General features: G+C 37.1%; 1 protein-coding gene across 2 annotated transcripts in view; it reads right to left on the bottom strand.

Moving 5' to 3' along the window:
- Nucleotides 1-23462, bottom strand: part of ZC3H11A (zinc finger CCCH-type containing 11A) — a 62744-nt gene that overhangs the window by 16566 nt on the left and 22716 nt on the right. For both annotated transcript variants that reach the window (XM_072424448.1, XM_072424458.1), the window contains exons 9-12: nucleotides 22231-22305; nucleotides 16914-17009; nucleotides 16326-16421; nucleotides 1338-1982 (exon numbers count right to left, since the gene is read on the bottom strand). In XM_072424448.1, coding sequence (XP_072280549.1) covers nucleotides 1338-1982; nucleotides 16326-16421; nucleotides 16914-17009; nucleotides 22231-22305 — 912 coding nt within the window. The remainder of the gene's footprint in view (nucleotides 1-1337; nucleotides 1983-16325; nucleotides 16422-16913; nucleotides 17010-22230; nucleotides 22306-23462) is intronic.

Below are 23462 nucleotides of genomic sequence, written 5' to 3'. Positions count from 1 at the left end.
TTTAAAGGTCAAAGCAAGCTGAAAAAAAAAAAGTATTCAGATGATTATAACTTTTTAACTCGGGCTTATGTTTTCCATCGGCCAAAGTTGATTTTGTGAGTATAGGTACATTTTAATTCCATAGTTTGATGTCATCTGCAAACACAGATATTGTATATTTAATCACAAACTCTGTATCATTTATTAGGATAATAAACCGTAAAGTTCCCAACACTGAACCCTGAGGTACACCACTAATAACCTTAGATCATTCAGAGTATGAATCATTAATCACTAGTCTAAACCTGTAGACCCTAGCTTGCATATTAACCGTCTGTGGGGTACTGCATCAAATGCTTTAGCAAAGTCGAAGTATATTATCAATTGCTACTCCACTCTCTACCTGTTTACTTCTTCATTAAAGGGAAGTAAATTTGTATGACAACTTCAGTCTTACTTGAATCCATTCTATCACTTATATAATTTTCGAGCAGAAACTTCTCCATGTGGTTCTTTATCAAACTCTCTAGGACCTTTTTCCCAAACTATGTTACCTGATCTCGTGCCTGCGTCGATTGATGTAAGAAAATTACAGAAGATGAGAGAAGATAGCGGCGCCTGGTGCTCCCTCTGCACTGGGTTGAAGGCGGATACCAGGACGACGCAGGACCCAATGGAAGAAACCTCCTGACAAATTGACTGCTCTGCGGGATTGAAGGTACGTTTGATATTTTTGTTTTGGGTAGTTTTGGGTTTACTTCCTCTTTAAGTCCCTGTGTAGTCTTGGTTCTACACTTGGTAACTTCCCTGAAGAGGGTCTCAAGCAAAAAACGCATTGGAAGCTAACAATGTTGTTTGAAAATGTGTACATTGGCATTTATGACTTTTAACCAGGATATCAAACAAATATGTAAGATTTTAATGCCTCATTACACACACAACTCCTTGCTTTTCATTGTAGTTCAGCCATAAGGAACTTTATTTTACCTATAAGCTGTATTTCCCAGGAGGTGGCAGCACAAAAAAAATGTTAACATAATTAGGGTACTTATTGGCATTTGGGCTACTATTTCCACCTCATCAAAGTTCAGAATGGCAAGCTTAAACATTTTTTGTCTTGGGAGACCATAGTTTTACTTTAAGCTGACTCTTAAATAAATTCATTGATAGCCTTACTGTACAAAAACTGATGTTGAGGATGATGCAACTCATTAAGAAAATTGGCAATAAATATTTACGTTTGTGAAATACAAAAGGCAAACCTACACAAAAATGACAAAACATTATAAATATGACACAGGTGAATTATAATTGCAGTTTTGTTTTCCTTTTTATATGAAAGATATTTGTTTTTTTACCTTGAGGTTTTGAAAGACGAAGAATCCTTTTTTGATTTGACTTATCTTTTGGCTGGTAGGCACAATCTAAATCTTCAGTATTTGTGGCTTGGCAGCTGTGTTTGAGTCTAAGAGCTTTTTCTTTCCTGATTTCTTCCAGAGTTTTAATTTGAACTTGTTGAAGTGGCTGTGAAACTGCCTTCATAACTTTTAAACCGACAGAAAGGGATTTCTTGGTATCCACACTGCTCGGAGAATCTTCAGTGAAATGTAATGATTTATTTCCTTTGTCACAAAGATGACTCCAAACAATGCCAACTTGGGTGCTTTGTTTTTTTCCTGGTATGATTAAATTCTTGTCTTGACAATTTTGACTTGTCTGCAAATCTTCACTCACACTACATTCAGTCTTGCCTACCCTATCTTTAATTTTATGTGCCTCATCCTTTTGTTGCCGAAGCCTCTTTTCTGCTTGTATTTCATGTAAAGATTTAACATGAATTTCAGACTGTGGCCTAATTAAAACATGGCTTTTAAAACAGAAGCTGTCTGTATTTTTCATAGATAGCTGCTTGGCCTCCTGCTCTCGTCTTTGGCTGTCTTTTTCCTGTCGGATTTCTTGAAGGGTCTTAATATGGAAGTCTGTAGTTGGGTTAGCAGCTCTCTCTGCAGGAAGATAAGCAGTTAGTAAAATGATTAATAGCTAAACTATAGGCAAATCTAAAATACAAATATTAATATGGTACGGTATTTCCTTAATACATTCCTAAAGTAGAACTAAAGTTCATCCCAGCACGTTTCCCCTGTAGCTGCCAAGAATGAATTAACTCCTGCATGTGAGTCACTTCATCTGTGCCCAGCCAATCATCATGTTCAAACCACAAAAGGAGGAGGAAGATAATGGCACCTGAGACAGAATGAATTTTGAGTATAGACTGGGTTTGGTTCTGGTTTATTTTTTTTTTTGAATGTAAGCAACTGTAAGGAGAATGAGAAAGAGTAAAAGGGGCCAGTTGTGCTGCGGCATGCCAACAGAAGGAAGGAGCATAGTGACAAACAGATAAGCCTTATTAGTGTGCCACTTCTCCTTTCACTTATTAGTCGAGCAGGGGGAAAAATACCTTTGTTTTTTAACTGCATCAGAGATAAAAGAACCAATATTGTTTAGCATGGCAGAGCTGTGTAAAATTTAGGGCTGGACAGACAAAAATATCAATCTTTTATTAGGTAAAACAGTTTATATGAATGCAATTCACCTTTGTATTCAGTAGTTTCGAAAACACAAAACATGTCTGGTTTAGCTATTGAGATCCCACCTACAGTAAGGAGTTATGTGACAAACAACAGATTTAAAACATCAAATATTTTTATTCAATACTTCATAAAATTATGACCCCATATAGAGTGTAAAAACATTTTACATTTGTCACAACAAAAATTGACAGCCTTAACCAAAGGTCATGATAGCCATAAACCTGACGCGTTTGTGGGATCAACCTGCTTCTTCAAGATGTATCTTACAATAGATATAAAGAAGAAAGGATATGTTATAGATACTACTAGATAGATTAGGGCTAAAATAATAGCCAACCTATACAAACTACTCCTGCATTTGAAGTGTTCCCCAGGTCATTGACCATATGCAGTGGACTCATCAGGACTGGTTGCCTTTTTAGTGTATATATATATATATCTGCATGCCTCTGAAAAACAGTTTTCTAGGGTGTTCAATTTACTTGTTTGAAGCTATTATTGTAGCCCCAATTTAACTTGTATCAAGGATCTGGAATAACCCTTTCTTCTTTATATCTATAGTAACATACAGCTTGAAGTGATTATCCTCTTTGAAGAAGCGGGTTTATAATTGTGAACAATGTTAGACTCTATATGGGGTCAGAATTTTATGGAGTATGGAAAAAATGTGTTTGATGTTTTATATCTGTTTGCCATATAACTCCTCACTGTAGGCGGGATCCCTTTATCCCAACACTCTTTCTTTTTGTTATGTATATTTTGTAAATATTTTATAAAAATACAATAAAAAAAGAAAAAAAAAAGTCCTTAGGCTGTTTTGGCAGTTTAGTGTATTCAGTGTGAAGTGTGAACGGTCCTGACTGGTGACCAAATGGTATGGATGACAGAAAAACAATTGAAACTAAACAAGTGACATCACTGTCCTCAAAAAATTGCTGTTGACAGGATTCAACCAACTAGCTGTAGTCTTTTGGAGAAAGGGTTTTGGTTGAGTTTCCCTCCACTAAATGGTCATGAAGCTACCTTCTTTAAGTATAAATTTAAGTGTGGAGAGGGAAAGATAAAAGAAAGACGTTTTTGCTCCAAAGTGATAGTGTAAATCATTATTATGTATTTTATAGATACAGGTTTACATACATAATTACGCAGTGAAATAAAATGCATGTGCACATAAATCCGGTCTAGTTATTAAAGCACTGGGCTGGAGTAAATCTTATTACTAGACATAAAATTCTGTCTAGGATTAAGTTATTAACCGTAATGGCGTGAATGTCCCGATGCGTTTCACCTCAAAGGGCTTCATCAGGGAAGTGCAACCTTTTAAAGACTTAACAGTTTATGTGGGTGTAAAATATATAGGAACATACAGTCAAAAAATATCCATATATAAATAAGTTCTGTTTTTTTCAAAAAATCCATCAAGCAGATGAACAACAAATTCAGAATCAAAAATCAAGAAAATTACATGTATGTTGATGTAAAAGCATTGTCGTCAAATCTTGGTTAACAATAAAAAAAATATATAGTCACAAATTTTTTGTATAGTTGAATGGTTATGAATATAGTAAGTGAATTTAGAATATGCTGACTTTGATAGTGGGCGTGGCCTATGGGGATGTATAGTTAGATAGTAGGTTAGGTTGAAAAAAAGACATATCCATCAAGTTAAACTCTAGGGAAATAATCATATCCCAGATATAAAACCCTATAAAGACATAGTTGGTCTAGAGGAAGGCAAAAAAAAAAAAAAACCCCTGGTACAATTTGCTTTTACATGGGGGAAAAAATTATTTTCTGATTCCATGAGGCAGTCGGGTGTCCCCTGGATCAACAGTCACTGCTATTTTTACTTTAAAGCCTTAATACCCAGTTATATTTCTGTGCCTCCAGAAAAACATCCATCATTTTCCTAAAGCAATCTATAGTAGTTGCTGAAACTACTTCCTGAGGGAGCCGACTCCACATTTTCACAGGCCTTACAGTGAAGAATCCCTTCCTTAACCTTCTTTTCCTCCAGACGCAAAGTGTGCTCTCTTGTTCTTTGTAATGATCTTACAGTGAATAATGGGAAAGAGTTCTCTATATGGACCGTTTATTTATACAGGGTGATCATATCCCCCCTTAAACATCTCTTCACAAGGAAGAATAGATTCAGTTGAGCTAAACTCTCCTCATAGCGGAGCTCCTGCATTCCTTTTGCTTAGTTTAGTTACCCTTCTCTGCACTCTCTCCAATATATCACAAAAAATCCTTTTTGTGAACTGGTGCCCAAAACTGGACTGCATAATCCAGATGTGGTCTGACCAATGCTTTGTACAGGGGCAGGATTATGTCTCCATCTCTGAAGTCTGTTCCTCTTTTAATACAAGAAAGTACTATGCTAGCTTTAGATATTGCAGCTTGGCATTGCATGCTGTTGTTAGGTCTATGATCTACCAGAACCCCCAGATCCTTTTCCATTTCTGACTCCTCAAACTGTATTCCTCCTAGACAGCATGAAGCATGCATGTTATTAGCTCCCAAGTGCATAACTTTACATTTATCTATATTAAATGTAATTTGTCACTTGGCTGCCCAATCAAACATTAGATCCAGGTTTGCTTGTAGATTATAGACATCCTGTATGGACCTAATTCCATTACATACTTTGGTGTCATCTGCAAACACAGAAATGGTACTTTTCATCACAAATGCTAAAAAATTTATAAGAATGTTAAACAGTAAAGGTCCCAACATTGAACCCTGGAGTACACCACTAATAACCTAAGACCATTCAGAGTATGAATCAATATTTACAACTCTCTGGATGCGATCTTTAAGGCAGTTCTCTATCCATTTACAGATTGACTTTTCAAAAGCTATTGACCCTAACTTGCATATTAACCGTCTGTGGGGTACAGTGTCAAATGCTTTAGCAAAGTCCAAGTACAATATATCAACTGCTACTCCGTCTACCTATTTACTTACTTCCTCATAAAAAGACAGTAAATTTGTTTGACAACTTCGGTCTTTCTTGAAGCCATGCTATCACTTATAATATTATTTTCTAGCAGAAGCTCCTCTATGTGGTTCTTTATCAAACTCTCTAGGCCCTTTCCAACCATGGACGTTAAAAAGAACAGGTCTGTAGTTACTTGGTAATGACTTTGTTTCCTTTTTATAGATAGGAACCACATTGGCCTTACGCCAATCCATCGGTACCTTGCCAGTTACTAAAGAGTCTCTAAAAATTAGAAATAATGGCTTTGAAATAACCGAGCTCAGCTCTTTGAGGACACATGGATGTAATCCATCGGGTCCTGGTGCTTTGTCAACCTTAATTTTTCCCAGCTGTTTTTCAATCATATCAATTCTGAGCCATTGTGACTCATTTATGGCAGTGACATTGCTATTATGGACTTGAGCTCTGCCATTTTCATTCATGTACACAGAGCTAATAAAAGTGTTTAGTAAATCTGCCTTTTCTTTATCCCCAGTTACCAACCCAGAGCCATGCTTTAGGGGCCTACATGATCAGATCTGATCTTTTTGCTATTAATATATTTAAAAAATGTTTTAAAAAGATGTTCTAATTTTCCATTAAAAAAAAAAAAGAAACCATTTGACAAAGTAATTATAAAGCAGTATATAGAGAATACTGTCTATTAGAAGACACATCTGATCCATTGACATTGTTCCAGTTTGACTTCGTTCACATACATCTTCTACTACTTGGTCCTTACTCCTTAGTGTGAACTATCATTCAATGTGCCTAAATACCATTCTCTTTCCACTTCACATTTTGTAGCAGTTAAAGCAGACTAATCACCAAAATGTTTACTTTGTATAAAATGGTGGACAACCCTTTCATGTAAAGGAAAAAGGTATTCATTACAGAAAGGGCTGCATTTCAAGTGACGGTGTCTGCCTGCTTTTGGTTGTTCATCTCCCGTACCTTCACTCGACAAGTTGTCAGGCAAATCTTTTTGAATATGAAAATATATACATAATGTTTTGTAAGTAAAAAAAAATAAAAAAAATGTTTTTATGTATAGGATATGAAATTAGTTTTATGGTTTGTATAAATAAAATATGAGTAATGTAAATATAATTGTTTTATAGTGTTCCCCCTGAAGAAGTGGGTATGTCCACGAAATGCATCAAGAAAAGTAATAATCATGTAATATGTACAAGAGAAAATTCATGGCCATATATTTATGCGGTCATATTTGTACAAAAATCTGTATCTTGCCTGAAAAAGTTTTTTTATCCCTTAACGGCTTAAATATATTGTACTTTTGGGATGTGGCATGGTTTATAAAAATTGGGATACCTTGATATTAATTCTTATTCACTGCAAATATTGAGTTATCAATATTTAGTTTTTTTTGTGGAATAATTTGTAGTGGTATAATTAATCGGAAACAAAGAGAAGAAACACCACAGCCCTTGATTAATACATTATATATATAAAAAATTGTGTGTAAATTGTGTGCATTTTAATTCATGATCATAGAAAGATTTAATTATTGGTAAAATGATTTGTTTTTAATGACATTTCTGAATAAAATTGTGTTTTAGTTGTATATCTCAAAAAAACAAAAAAAAAAAAACCTTCATTAAACTGCGGGGCAGCAATAATTTGCATGCCTTATGGTGAATTTAACCTTATAACAATTTTGTTAATACATTTTTTGCCAAAAAAAACCCTGTTTACTACTTGCTAAAATGTATTCAAGAAGGGATAAAATACATTTGTTAATTTGCCAACAGGGAATTGCTGGTTTCACCTAAGAATTTATTGACTACCTCTAATCTTCTCCTAGTGGGAATACTGGAATAAGGGGCCACTATATAGCCGCCACCACCACCAGCAAAATATTTATGGGAATAATCAGTTTATTAATACCTTTGAGCATGTCATGGTTATCCTTTAAAACCAAAGACAAACCAAAAACAAATGAACATAAATAATCGTCCACAAGCCAACTCGCTGTAGAAGAAATTTGATGGCCCAATGTATCGTTTAAACTTTTATACACCTTTGGGAGAAAAAAAGTGGGCAATTTGGGGTCTTTATTGTTCAAAACGTCAAACAGCTCGATTTCAACGATGCCCTCCCCATGGGCCTTACATATTATGCAACAAAACTTAATAGAACTTCACATTAATTTGTGACGGTGAAACAACGCAGTACCACTCATTATTGTTCAAAATCTTTAACTACATAGATCTATATGCATCTAAGTCCAAAAATCTCTACATTGCCACCTTTGTGAGCTAATTTCTCATGCCTCGAAAGATGGTCATTGCTACTATCAGTTCTGTTTAACTGCTCTAGTTGCCTGCTGTACAAAAGAAAAAATGCAGCTGTTTTGACAGAAATCAGAAAATTAAGTTGATTTACCGTACACATTCAAGGGAAGGTCACCTCTTGCACTAACAAGTTCAAGGTCTATAGAATTCTAAACAAATTCAGTATAAGTGGAATAGTTCTCTTCAAATAATTACATAAGGTCTTTTAAAACTCTAAAGTTCTCTGATTTGTAGTGAATGCAAGTGAATAAACAGGGTGATGAGGTTATGCCCCATGAAAGGATTAAAATCCTACAGAAGCATTATGTGACTTGTAATTCAATATAAAATATTTACCTCGCCTTTTGTAAATGTGGATGTTACTACATTGAAAAAAAAAATAAGAGGCCTTTTCACAAACGCATTTATGAGCATGTTTACACCATCTCTAATAGAAGAATAGTGACACTTGAGTTATCCTAGGAGTATCAGTCCCAATTATAAAACAAATGATGTTAGAGTCAATGCATTGGGCCACCTTTATTCTAATGTGAGGGGAAGTAACTTGATAAAGAATTTTTAAAGAGACCAGATGGATTAATAATGGAGTTAAATGGCTTCATTTTCCCAGTGCTAAATTAAATTATGAGCTTCAGGTTCCAATGTTATAAATTTACATTCTGCTTTGCGGACATATAGGAGGCTGCAGTGGCCGGATGGCTGCTCCAATTTTTGAGATGTTTGTGCAAATGAACACATATAGGTAAATAAGTATAGTTGGTATTCTTCCCATGTATGTAAGTCAACACTGTTACAGAATCATAAAAACATATATGAAATTATGGTTATTTTTTTAGATATGGAGGATATTTTCTGCTTTTGTGGCCCTTCACTACATGGTTGTGGTGTTCTGGTCAGCTGCTGCTGCTTGTTCGCAAAGATTTAAAATATACAAACCTTGTTGTCTATCAATACTATCAAAAATTAGGAGATTGATCTACTTTTTAGCTATTTTTAAAAATGGATTGTTAAGTGTTATGTTAATTACTGCATATGTTTATAGGTCTCCACAACTCCCTATGAATTAGACAATACAGACCCATGAAACAAGTGTTTTAAGGAGAAGACCTTTTGAAAGTCTACAGATTGTATGACCGTCTTTATTCATGTTTTGTAATTGCTGTTTGTTTTTACCAATGACAAAGTTTGCTGGCATTTAAAACAATGCTTTCATCTGTGTATTTTCCCAGGTTTCAAGAAGGTGTGGTACAATGTCTAGTGATTTTACAGTTATTTTACGGCTTTTTCCTCCTGAATTCCGCTTCTTGTTTTTTCTTTAAGAAGGGAGAAAATCTGTTATATGACAATTTTTTGCCTTCTATTAAAAGGATTTACCGACCTAAATTAAAGTTTAGCCCAGTAAACAAAATGTGTGAGCATATGATCACCCTCCAGCAATTGGTAAGAGAAAGTATAAATTCAATAATAAACATTATACTGATTAACTTAACCACCTGGGCGTTTCACTGATGTCTAGATTTCTGTTCCAAAAGCGTTACACTGTTTTTCATGAAATTTTGTTTTTTAAATTGTAGACCTGTAACTTACAGAAATGTGTCCGAACAGGGTTCTAGTAGATATCATGAATATAAAAAATGTTTGAAACACACAATCATGTAAAAAAAAAAAAAAAAAAAAAATAAAAAAAAAAAATTACTTTTAATAAAATTAAATAAAAGACACAAAAAATCAGCTTAAACAAGAATACATAAATAAATGAAAAATACTGAAAATGCGATAATTCAATATACTGTATAATAATATATTTTTCACCTCCCTAGTGTCCGTCACATACCTACAGACAAAACCACATAAATATATTTTCTATTATTTTGTATTGGATTGGATACAGGACTTTGCATTCAATCCAATACAAAATGAGAACAAAATTCAAACTCTCATTTTGTATTGGATTGAATACAAACTCCCGTATCCAATCCAATACAAAATGAGAGTTTGAATTTACCAATTACATACTTTGTATTTATTATGTATTATTTTGTATTGGATTGGATACAGGAGTTTGTATTCAATCCAATACAAAATGTGTTTGAATGACTTTCAATTTGAATTTCCCGCACACGCGCCAACGTCATCGTACACGCTACGGAGGGAGAAGAAGCCGGCTTCTTCCCGGAGAGGGCACCCGAAGCTGGAGGACGACGCTGGAGATCGTCGCTGGATCGCAGCGCGACCAGGTAAGTAGGTAAGTGATCGATAAACCCGAAGTTTTCTCACTGTATTTTCATACAGTGAGAAAAGTTCGGGGTTATCGATAATTGTAATTATTTTAACCCCGAACCAAGGTCGGGGTTATCGCTCGGGTGGTTAAACATGAAAGAAGAGCAATTAATTATTTGTGGAAAGATCCCAATGTAATAATTAGGACTGCTGATGAAGGTGGTAGAGTTGTTCCATCAGATTACTCTGACTATAGGTTGACATTTGTGTCTCCATATCTCAATTAACCAGCTCACTAGAAACTTTTCACATTAACCTCCCTGATGGCATGAATAATGAGGATTTTTAAATGTAAAAGCAGTATATTTAAAAATCCTAATTAATTTTAAATTTCCCGCTTACCTGCCCCAAGGTCCCACCCTCCAGCCTAAGGCTCCCTGGCAATTCTAACGAGTGTGCCTTGGGTTACCGCTGTTGGCACTGAAAATTTACCCCGAGCCACACTCAGAAATACCGCCAAGGAGGTTAAAGAACTTCTAACCTGTAACACCAAAGCCAAAGTTTATGTATTAGAATGCCATGAAAAAAAGAAATCTTTAAGTACATATCTGTAAACATGATTACAACCACCTCTACAGAAAAAAAAACACTGGGTGGATAACTGGGTGGATACTTCAGCTCAAACATAATAAGGAATTGTGGGATATAGGAAGACCCTGAATGCCTTGATAAAGACAACAGCTAGTTGGTCAAAACACAATAATTTTGAAGAATGTTTTTTATATGGCCTATTTTAAAGAGATCATTACCCTCCCCCTCCCTTAAACATATCTTCTTAATGAAAAATAGTTTCAGTTCAGCTAGTCTTCTCTCAAAGCTGAGCTCCTCCATTCCTCTCATTAGTTTAGTTGCCCTTCTTTGCACTCTCATCACAACATCCTTATTGTGAACTGGTGTCCAAAACTGGACTGCATATTCAAGATGAGGTCTGACTAATACTTTGTACAGGGGCATAATTATCTTGATCTCTGTATTTTTTTCCACTTTTATCACAATAAATTAATTTTTGATCAGTGCTACTGTAGTATCTACACAGAATTAAATAAAAATCCAAGGGTCCAAATTTTGACACTGACAATTTTTTCTTAAGGTTTCAAGTCAGTTTGTCATTCATCATTATCCAATTCAATTTATATTTGGTAAAATAAAGTCTTATGGTAGGCCTACCAATACCATGCAAGCTGCCAAAAGAATACAGGTTGGCATTCGAAAATCTGGCCACTGATAATCTATTTACTCCAGTTTCCCGGCATGAATTTCAGGTCGCATATTTAATACAGCGACTGCAGTACACTGTTTGGCCACTAATGTTTTGGCCCTGTTCTGCAGAAACGCTTGCTAAACTAAATACACGCCGAGATGTCCCTGCTGCCTGCTCCCTGGAACTGTGCCAGATATCCGCAGTGCTGGGAGAGGAAGGCTGGCTAGTGTGTAGGTAAGTGTATAAAAAAAAAACAAAAAAAACAAAACAAAAACAAAAACAAAAAAACGGATGTTCTAAAATCGGGCACAAACTCATCCAATTTTGAAAATAAACCACTCTCCACTCCAATAAGGTTATAAATATGTATAGAAAAGCTTTGGACCAAAGGACAGCCCCACCAAAGATGCAATAAGGTGCCCATTTGGCAACAACCCCTATAACACAGGGGAGATATGCTCTGATTTAGTTTGTAAAGCCATATGGGCATTACATTACTTTGTAGTTAGCTTCTATGAGAGAGTTTTTGAGAGAAATTAATGAAAGAGAACTTGCAAGATCACTCTGCTTACCACTGGGTCATTTTTGTGGATCACACAAAGATAAGTACACCACTGAGATTCTCCCTTTCTTTAATTGAGTGACAAGACTTTTCAAGACTTTTGCAGGCAAGACTGCTCTAAACCGGAGGAACTGCCCTTTTATTTTTAGATTGTATGAATGATCTAAATTAGAGTATCTGAATAATTCCGATGTTGGTAAATTTTTCTCTTATAATGACACACATTTTATTTCACTGGCAGAAGGCCCTTTTTGGGAAACCATTCAAGTTGCCCTTTAGCGCAGCCAGAGGTGAACGTTGTTTAAAAGGGCGTGAGTCGGAGGTGAAGAGAGTGTAGGCAATGGTCCCTGCCTTGGCCATCCCATATTGCCAGTGCATAAGATAAGAGATTGGCACAGGATGGCTGGTCGTTTAGAAGCAGGGATCCACATTAGTGTCTGTATTGAGATGGAGAGACAGGAAAGGGCTTCCAGAGCAGTTTATTATGGACTGGGGTCTTGCATGGTGCTGTGGCCCAGAGAGGAAATTAGTGCCCCCCTGTGATACAATTAGATATTGCATCCTCAAGACTCCCCATGACCTTGGGTGTATTAAAAGTAGAAGTATTATTCCTATGTTATTACCCTAAATGAATTTAAGTAGTTTGTTTTTACCATTTTGCAATACTATTTTGGGAATTGCTATGGGTAATGTAGGGAAAAGGTACAATAGCCAACAAAGCATATTCATTTTGACCACCGCTATCCTTCCAAACCAGGAAGGCAGAGAGGCAGCCCAGCTATTTATAACAATAATCATGCACAAAAAAGGAGATAAGTTAGCTTGATACAACACATTGAGAGTCAATGTTACGTTAATTCTCAGATAAGGTATAGATTCAGTGCCCCACAAAATCAAAGTTATCCTGTAGTTGAGAAACCAATAAGTTCAAGAGTGCCCGAGACCACAGAAAAAAAAGATTAGGTAGAGATACGACAGGGGATGTAACATACATTAGGTCATCATCAAAAAATAGACCACACTTGAGTTCAGTAGAACCACATTTAATCCCTTTGATGTTTGGATGTAATAAAATGGCTATAGCCAAAGGTTCTACTGCAAAAGCAAAGGGGAGAAGGGACACCCCTGTCTTGTTCCCCTTCTTATCTGTATGAGTCAATCCCCTCAGCAGATCTGTTGGTGTGGTTAGAGAGGGATGGTGAGCTTGTGACTCTTTTAAGGAAAGTGTGTGATGAATATGTGATTTGAATGGGTGCATGGAAGGCAAATGTATGGTAAAGCGATTGCGTAAGCTGTACAGCATGTGCCTTTCCTCAGCCTTCACAGGCAGAGATGGAATTGTGGAATTTTACCCCAGTCAAACAAAACTGTGGCACAAGTGTGGGGTGGAGGCAATTTGCTGCAGTGTGCGAGGTTAAAAAACTGTTCTGTGTCAGGGGCTGGGTCACTTTGTGGAGGATTGTAATATCAAAGGACCATCTTTGTTGGTCAGGAAGACAATTTCTCTGCAAAATGGCCCCTGAGGTTGTGGAAGATCTGCTGCGACCTGATATAGAAGAGAATGTGAGAGGTGTGGTGAAGGTGTCTGAAGACTAGTGGAGTACGAGTAGAATTCTTGCTTCTCGATCTGTTTTAGCTAGTGTGTCCCCCTCTCCTTCTATCTCTATCGTGCATGAGATGCAAGAGTCTGGGGATGACTTCCGGAAGCGGGTGCAAAGATCGGTTATAGGGTTGGGGTAGGTGGAAAAAAATAAGGGTTACAAGGGGGGAGGATTCAGAAACTTGGCAGGTGGTGGAGGAAAAAAAAAATTGGGTGGAAGAAATTGAGTGAAGTGGAGAATGAGGTTGCACATAAAAATAGATACAAGGTATTGTCGGATAGGGAGGTAGAACCCATAGAGGAATCAGGGGGCCTCATCTTTAAAACACTCAAGTTCATCAGGTAGTGTAGTAGTAATGTCAAGAAAACAGCTACTCCAATCACCCAAAAGAAAAAAAAAAAAAGAAAAAAATAGGTAACCGCTCCTGACATTGTCCTAATTTTGCTCAATGTCAGCTTTTGCTGACATTTTGTTTTTGCAGGAGATCCAGCTCAGTTCTCTGGCCGATATCCATCTAGCAAAAAAAGGAGTGGAAGCGCGGAAATTGATAAGTAAGTAAATTATCAGAGATTGCACAGAAGGCTTTACCAACTTGTCTCGAGAAAAGGTAACCTAGAGGAGATTGTGTGGAGAGAAACTCCTTTTGAGAGAAAACCAGTATGACCGGCAGGCCTCTTTGATTCTGGAATTACCGCTTGTCTGGCCCTTACTATTGCAACAATTGCAAACAGAGCTCAGAAGTTAAGTCTGTGGAGGGTCCTATCGACAATACAGGTCCAGGGCAGGGATCCTTGATGTCGACAGATCATATTGTGCAGATACCGTGGGGGCAAAAAACCTCTGGATCGACAAGATGGGGTTTTTTTTCCACACTAGGTTGGGGAAAGGTTTCACATTCAGCTGTGGATTTGACAGGCCCAGTCACAATGCTATAGATAAGCTAACCACCATAATAAATCACCTGGGCCTGATGAACTGACAGCCAAGTTTTTTTTAAATGTTTTATGAATCCATATTGGTCCCTTGGTTAGAGATTTTCAATGGTTGTCTGGAAGAGTGTTTGCTCCCCCCATGACGTGATCTGTTGTGATTCACCTGTCAAAGGGGAAGGATTCATAGAGAATTCAGAACTGGGGTTTAATTAGCCTTCTCAATATCAATTTTTTTCTGGCACTTGTCGTCAGTGGCAGGCAATCTTTTGTCCAGCAATCAGCACTGTTGGGTTCAAGGTAGAAAGTACATTCTCAGAAGTGTTAGGTATCTGGAAGGCCTTAAAGAGATGAAGGATGGAGGATATATCTGCTGGCATTGGACCAGCCGAAAGCTTTTCATCTGGTAAATCACAAATATCTCTTGTTGCTGCTTGGCAGATGCGGCTTACAATCTAAATGTATTGATGGGCTGGAAGCATTCTATGAGGGGGCAGAAAGCTTCCCACTTGTGAATGGTTGGATTGATAAATCTTTTGAAGTGAGCTCAGGAGGGCAAGGATGCCCAGAGTTCTATGCTATACATGTTCGCAATTTAACCTCTTCATTTGAAGGTTAGATAGTGGACTGTTGCGCGGTGTTCTTTTGGGCATTGCTGATAAAGCCTCCTGTGAAAGTAGTTGCCTATGCTGATGATTTATCTGTGATGATCTCTGGGAGATATGAGGTGCAAGTGGTAGTCTCAGAGAACAGAATGCTGATGCCCTCGGTTCTAAGATCAAGTGTGAAGTTTTCCGGTAGGGTAGGGAATGTGAGAGTTTTGATCCCCCTCATACCTTCCCAGAAACCTCAAGAGGAAGTTAAAATTTTGTGAATTCAATCTGGGTAAGGTGATCACAACGTGCTAAAATAGGAAAGTAAGCTAGAGATTGCAAATGTCAAGAAGTAGAAAAATTGGAAAATGTCATACAGAGAAAGGGTTGACCTGATCAAAACTTACCTGGTTCCGATTTTCTTGTATGTCAGCTATGTTTTTCTTTGCCAGCTTCCCTGTACACTAGGATATAAAGCTGCTTCTTCCAGATGCTCTGGGGAAACAGGATGAACCTGGTGAAGCCTGAAGGGAGCCCTAGGTAAGGTCAACCTGGTGTTATTTTTTTCTATGCTGTTTATTTATTCAAAGTTTAATTTTGGTAACATGTTTGCAGAGAACCCTCCTGGATGGGTGGGAATTTTCCAGTCTTGGTTCAAGCCTTTAATGCGAGCCTGGGAAACTGGGGGAAATATGAAAAAAGGATTCAGAAGGATGGGTTTAAGGTTACCATGAGCCTGAAAATACTGAAGCAATGGCAGATCACAGCAGAGGACATTAAAAACCTCTCTAGGAAAATTCTGAAGAGGAGTATACTTCATTTTTTGATGGGTCATTGGCCTTAAGGGAATGTCCTAGTCCAGTTTTGTGGAATCACCAGAATAAGCTCTACAGTGGTTACTTTTTGCATATCAAAGCACAACTTGCTCCAGAAGGTAATCAATGTCTAGGCTCCAAAATTGTTTTTTTTTTTTTTTTTGTGATTAACTCACAGTGAGGATTTTATACAGTAACTGACACCATGCTGTGCATGCACAGAAAGGTAAAAACAAATTATATGTTGAGACAAACAACTGTCCTAATTGCTTTTATTAAAATAATGTACCTGTCCTGACTTACATACAAATTCAACTTAAGAACAAACCTACAGCCCCTATCTCATATGTAACCTGTACATGAAACCTAAGAAGTCCAATTAAGGACTGTGTATAAACCTAATGAAGAACAGTATGTCATGCTACGCTATTAACATTTCCAACAAGTTTTGTAATAGTTTGGGAAAATGATTAACATACTGTTTTTCAATTGGCCATCGGGACCAATATTGGACGATTCCAGCTTCTTTCCAAGTCTTTCAGAAAGTGTTTTCTTTACTGCAATAAAACCTTCACCTGAAACAGGTTGCAGGGTAAAAAAAAATCTTTTAAAAACATATCCGACATTATCTGTTTTGTAAAAAAGAAAATAACACTGATATGTATATATCTATATTCTGTTAACAACATACAGTACGTAAATTTATTTTGATCCTGTGCCTTCTATAACTTACATTAACCTGCTAAGTAGTAGAGAACCAAACTTTTATAAGTTATAAAAAAAATTGCCAGGATCAGGGGCACTGCTAGAATTGTGAAAGACACAAGCACATTTGGGCACTAAAAAACAAAATGATGCAGCAAAAAGTGTTGAGGTAAACAATGGGCATATACAAATCACACCAAATACAGCAAGTACTCACATAATAGAAGATATTTCTTCAAGGATACATTCATAAATTATGATGAGTTTGCACAATCTACCATTTACATTAGTCCTTAATTAACAAGGTTTTTCTGAAGTATGAAAACTCAAGCAGTGTAACAGTGTGAAGACTGTGTACATACTTTTTTCTGGGTGGCCATCGGAACAAACGATGGGTGATTCCATATTTCCAAGTCTTTCAGAGAGTGTTTTCTTTACAGCTGGAAAGCTTTCTCCACCTGTAATAGTAGCAGAGAAAAAAAATTAAAACATTCGGAATGTATTTAAATGGGCTCATCTCTCTGTCAAAATAATTACCCTTCTCAGCAGCACGCTTCTTCCCAGCACATAAACTGACTTGCAACTTGTGCTATTTCCTTTGCTGTGTTTAGTTACTGCATAAGACAAACACTTTTTTCCTTGAAAAATAAATTGAATAGTGTATTATGGAATACAAACCAGCATTACTCTCTGGCTTATATATCTGCCTATTGCTCAGAGTGGGTACCTACAGATGAAAGCTATCAGGACAAGGGCTGTGGAGTCGGAGACAATTTTGGGTACCTGGAGTTGGCGTTAATAAAATTGTGCCGACTCAGACTCCTGATAAATTGAAATTATAATAAAAAATACAGCAAGTTCAAATGTACTATTTCACAAACAATAGTCATAATTAGGTACTTCTCTAATGTAAGAATAAAGCCCAGTGCATAGTTGTATTTCTACTACTGTGAAGTTCAGCTGAGCTATTATACAACCTGACATTCACAGTATTGTAATCTGGATTATGTATATTACAAAAAGTGTTTTCATTAAATTTCAGATATAATGTGTTTCGCAAGTTCATTTGAGTGTAAACAAATGTAATGATATAGGTGTAGGTCAGAGCTATGACCAGATGTGTGTTCAGATGTCCTGTCTGCACTCTCCATATATGCTCCCTCCAGGGCTGAACTTTATCATATTGCACACTTTAGGACGTTAATTAAGTGCACCCCCCCAGCAGCATCTGCCTAACTTCCTGTCTGCTAGAAGAGCTCAGAAGAACTTGGAGTAACAGCTTTTTTGATTCAACTGTAAGTGTTCATGTTTATTTTAAAACTGCATGGCTGCTTCTGTGTACTATGATGGAAGGCTGTGTGCATGTTTCTGGATAAAACAGCAGGGCTCTATGTGTATGTTTGTGTGTATGGTGCAGGAAATGTATGAATGTTTGTGTATAGTGCATATTGTGTGTATGTTTCTGAGTAAAATGTAGGGCTCTGTGTTGTGTGTATAGTATATATGTTTGTGCATGTTTTTCTGTATAGGACAAATTATGTCTAAGTTTAAGTGCAGGGCTTTAGCTTATTTGTGTGTATAGTGCCGTGTTGTATGTATGTTTGCAACAGTGCAGGACTATGTGTATGTTTGTATTTAAATAAAAGAATATGCTAGTTAGTATACCATGTTTTGTATTTATATTTTAGTGAAAGCGGCACCCCATTCACAATGGCAAAAAGTCTGTCAACAAACACGTTTCTGCTGTTTATGAGCCCTTTACATTATCAAGTGATGAGAAACATTAGGTGTGCCAATGTATTCTTGAAGATGATGGTGAAAAACAACAGGATGCAAAAGTTTGCAGTTTCAGTTGGTCCAACAAAAAATGCACCTACAAGAGCATCAAATTTGAAAAGACACTTGCAGCGCTTTTATCCTAAAGTGTTAGGAGTTGTGATTGAGAAAGGTATATGAAAATATTCCATCTACTTCTAGGATAAAAAATGTTAAGAAATCTACTGGAGACCAAACACAACTAAGATTATATTTGACAAAGTTACCATAACAATGCCACCAGCAAAATTCAAAACCACATTATTGAAATGGTAGTAAAGAATAGTGTACGATTATCCTTTTTACAGCCAGCCTTTTTAGGCCTAAATGGAGAAATGGCTAAAAACTTGGTGTTTCTCTGGAAAGAGAAAATGTAATGAAACCTTTAATTGAAGTGTCCAAATGTAAAAAGGAAGAGCTACGAAAAGGTCTGAAGGGACATTTTGTCTTCAGGAAAATGGATGCATGCACACGTCATAGAGTCAAATATTTTGCTAATAATGTTAGATTTGTTGATGAAAATAATAAAAAAAAAATAACGCAAACCTTGGGAGTAAAGGTTACCCAGGCACATCACACCAGTGACTATCTTCAGAAGTTAGTGGAGGATGTTCTAGAAGATTTTGAAATTAAAAAGGAACATATTCTATGTATTGTGACAAATAATGCTTCTAATATGTTGAGCACAATTGGGAAAATGAATAGAAGATGAAGAAAGTGACAGACAGATAAAAAAGGAAGACAGTTCAACATATCCGTTGTGCTTTTCATACTCTGCAACTTGCAATAGGAGATGGATTGCACGATTATTATTCACCTAATCTAATTGGCAAATTGAGGCAAGTAACTGTTGCAGCCAGGGCCCCTAAAACTGATGCTATTTTGAAAAGGCGTGCAGGAAAAAAGGAGCCAGTTTAGATCAAACAACACGCTGGGGAAAAACTTATTTGATGGTAAAGCGTTTGCTTGAACTAAAAGACTTTCTTGAATAAATGGACAATGAAAATGTTTTATTAACTGAAAGCCAGTGTACACAAGTAAAAGCTCTGGAAAATCTACTTTCTAACCCCTTTACTGTCACGAAGAGTTTGCAATCTGAAGATTTACCACCTGGTAAATTCTTCTTGAAGCGGAAGAGCTTGATTTATTGAACAAAAGTGGAGAGTTAATAGCTGATGGCATTGTGTCTTCAATGAAGAAAAGAGAGAATCTCTTACTGGATAATCAAATCTTGTTGGCTGCTATTTATGTTGATCCACTGAGCCGAAATTTGTTGAGCGATGACCAGACCGACACTTCAAAAAAGGCCCTCTATGATGTAGCAGTTCGCATGAAGGGATTACTACCTGAAACACCACCACTGCATGAAGCTTTACGCACTGATAACTAGGAATCATCCTCTTCAAATGAAGAATTAGACTTTGATTCCTACTTGGACTAAATGGAACTTTTAACAGTAAAGGAATGTTGCATATGTTTGAAAGATAAACGACCAGAAAGAAAACAAAAAAAAAAAAAAAAAAAAAGAATTCCAGCAGGAGCTTTTTAAAGAATTAAAAGAATTAGAAAAGTATGATCGCTCATAACTGACTGTAGAAGCCATCCTTGTTTATCCCCAAATTATTAGTGATGTGGCTAGAACTGTAACAGCAATGCCACCCACCCAAGTCAGTGTTGAAAACTATTTTCAGCTCTAAAAATAATTAAGTCAGATTTAGGAGCTTCAATGAAAAAGGATCTGGCAGAAGCAATTCTGTTTCCAAGAACACTACTACAATGAGTTAGTTTTGGATTGCATTTAACAGCTAGCTATTCTACTCTACAACTATATTCCAAGTTTAATATATAAACGGTTTTAGGTTTTCCAGCTTTTGGTTTTGTTCATGTAGTTAAGCTTTGTTTTTGTTTTAAAACTACCAAAGAATTTGGTTCATATTTTTAAACATTTGGTAAAGTTCCTATTCCTGAATTGCATGCTATGCTACTACTTTATAGCCACTTGATAAAAAACAATAAATAAAACCTTATTGTTTTAATTTTTAGTCTTTTGTTTAAACTGGCCAATACAGTAGAGCGTCAGCTTCCTAGCCAGAGGTTCTATGGTTAAATGGGGTGTATGTTGCCTTCTTTCAATCAACATGTAAAATACATTAGGATATTACAGGGTTTCTAATTTTAATCTTCACACTTTTGCATTCAAGCTTCACAAAAGACCCCTAATTATTGATAAATCAATACATTTATTAGAAAAATAAGTATAATATTTTTACCATAAAGTTTTTCTCAAGAAACATTTAAAAAAATATGTATTAGTTAAATGATTTATTAATCATTAATGCTTTCTACTCTTAGGTATTTAGGCAAAAAGCTAAACATTTTTGTATAATAATTGGAGCAATCCTGCTCGCTTATTGTTAAAAACACACTATTGATGCTTTCTAATAAAGCACCCGAATTATTTAGCCTATTTCTTGTTACTACTTCTTTCCATTTAGAGAACATGTTCTCAACAGGATTATGAAATGGAGAGTATGGTGGTAAAAATAAGAGTTGCTGTTCCCTAATTTCAACCAAACTCTTTACATGGCTAGTTTTATGAAAGGGTCCATAATTAGGATGGCTTGCTGAACACTGTTTTCACTAAAAACATTCAAAACCTCATCAATAAAATTGAGGAATGATTCTTTATTAAATGCTCAAGCTGGTGACTTAAAGTGAAGGGTCCCATTTTTATTCCTCACAAAACAAATTAAATAACTTCTCGAACGCACTCTAGCGACAACATGCACTGTCCTTTGCCATAAAGGAGATCTTCCCCATTTGGTTCTCATAGAGATGTAAAAACCTTCTTCAAGCAAGTAGATGTTTTTTCCAGGGTAGTTTCTTGTTCCCCAGTTTCTGTTCACAGATCCACTGATAGCTTCTACCCACAGGCACAGTCTGTGAATCTCCCTTCCCTACGGCTTAAAATGCAGATTTTTTTCAGTCATTGTGTTGACATCACAGGGAAAAGTAGGATATATGTGCCTAGAGGCAAGGCGGGAGGAAAAAACACTGGGAGATGATTTAGAAAGGAGAGGGAGGCTGCTCAAAGAGAATTTGTTAACACCTGTTGGATGTCCACTAGAAATGCACTATGCTTTTTCTTTATTGTTTGTTGTGTATGTGAAATACAGCTGTCAACTTAACACATTTGAATGGCGGCACAGGATTATAATTATGGACCCTAAAGGATTCGAAATAAAAAATAAAAAACCCAACATTTTTCATATAAAGAATTTGTACTATACGGTTACTGAATCTAATAAAAAGATATTTAAACTGCCAGACCTTAGATATGTTTGTTGTACTAGTTTTCATCTTTCAAAACAACATTTTCAGAGCAGACATACCTAATGATATAGCGTACCATACAGCGTCCTTGTGGAAGCTGAACTGATAGTGCACTCTTCTTTATGTAAGCTACAAATCCTTCTACCATTTGGTAGCCCTTTGCTAAAATTTTGTCAGTTTCTTGCCCTTTGTTTGCTACTGTAACCAATGAGTGATTTAACAGGGACCAAAAGGCTGCATGAGCAGCTCAGCTTTAGTTATCAGGATACTTTGCAATCCCAGCTTACCCTGTGCTTGCCGACACTGAATAAACTCCCACACATCTGTGCAAGAGTTACATCATCCCAGTTCAGCCAATAAAGATGGATGAAAATTGCAGAGGTATTAAAGAAGGAAGAAGATGGTTGTTCCCCACAGTGAAACAGGGATGGGAGAGTATACCAATCTTCACATACATTTACAGAAAAATGGTTATACCCTACCTAATCATGGACTACATTTAACATTTGAGTACGAAAACAGCTGTATTACCTAAAGGGTTGTCCTGACAGAAAACCTTACGCTTTCCAAGTCTCTGAGCCAGACTGCGATGTACACTTGGAGAATCTGTTCACAAAAGAGGAAAAGAATACTGTTCACAAACTACATAAAAAATACTACACAAACTACATAAAAATAAATAGAATTCTGGTCACAAAAAATATTTGGATTCCTACAAGAAATCACTATTCAGATCTTTTAATAGAACTATTAAAAGGCATATGAAGCTGTGGCAAACACATCCATGTATTGTTGCACAATGTGTCTGTGTGAAAGGGGCCTTTTTTTTTTTGGAAGAGAAGTGTCCAAATAGAGTCTTTTCCTTTGAGGAATATGATCCACAGAATAAAATGAGTAAAAGCTGGAAGATCCCTGCACTGTAGATCAAGTATACCGTATTTTTCGGACCATTAGACGCTCCGGACTATAAGACGCACCAGGTTTTCCGCACGGGAAAACAAGAAAAAAAAAATTCATTTGATTTCCCCTGAGATCCAGCGTGCGGCACTTGTGCCCGCCCATGAAGGCGGCGCCGATCGGCATTCATGAAATCAATCGGCGCCGCCTTCGTGGGCGGGCACAAGTGCCGCACGCTGGAACACAGGGGAACACAGAGGAGGAACACAGACATTGGCTGCTATCTGCCTCTGTCTGTGTTCCTCCTCTGTGTTTCCCTGAGATCCAGCGTGTGGCACTTGTGCCCGCCCATGAAGGCGGCGCCGATCGGCATTCATGAAATCAATCGGCGCCGCCTTCGTGGGCGGGCACAAGTGCCGCACGCTGGAACACAGGGGAACACAGAGGAGGAACACAGACATTGGCTGCTATCTGCCTCTGTCTGTGTTCCTCCTCTGTGTTTCCCTGAGATCCAGCGTGCGGCACTTGTGCCCGCCCATGAAGGCGGCGCCGATCGGCATTCATCAAACCAATCGGCGCCGCCTTCGTGGGCGGGCACAAGTGCCGCACGCTGGGACACAGGAACACAGAGGAGGACACTGGCTGCGGGGACCGGCGGGGATACAGGTAAGTAAAAAAATATGCATTCGGACCATAAGACGCACCCTGATTTTCCCCCCACTTTAGGGGGAAAAAAAGTGCGTCTTATGGTCCGAAAAATACGGTACTTTAACTTCTAACAAACCCTCGGATTAGTCAGTTTCACATCACAAAAGGCAGCACTGATAATGGTAATATTACCTCACACTGTAAGTTGAAGCCACATT

Source organism: Pyxicephalus adspersus, chromosome 1, assembly GCF_032062135.1.
Source record: "Pyxicephalus adspersus chromosome 1, UCB_Pads_2.0, whole genome shotgun sequence".
NCBI classification, from domain to species: Eukaryota; Metazoa; Chordata; class Amphibia; order Anura; family Pyxicephalidae; genus Pyxicephalus; species Pyxicephalus adspersus.
Note: the sequence above shows the minus strand (reverse complement) of the source record. Positions and strands in the feature narration are given on the sequence as shown.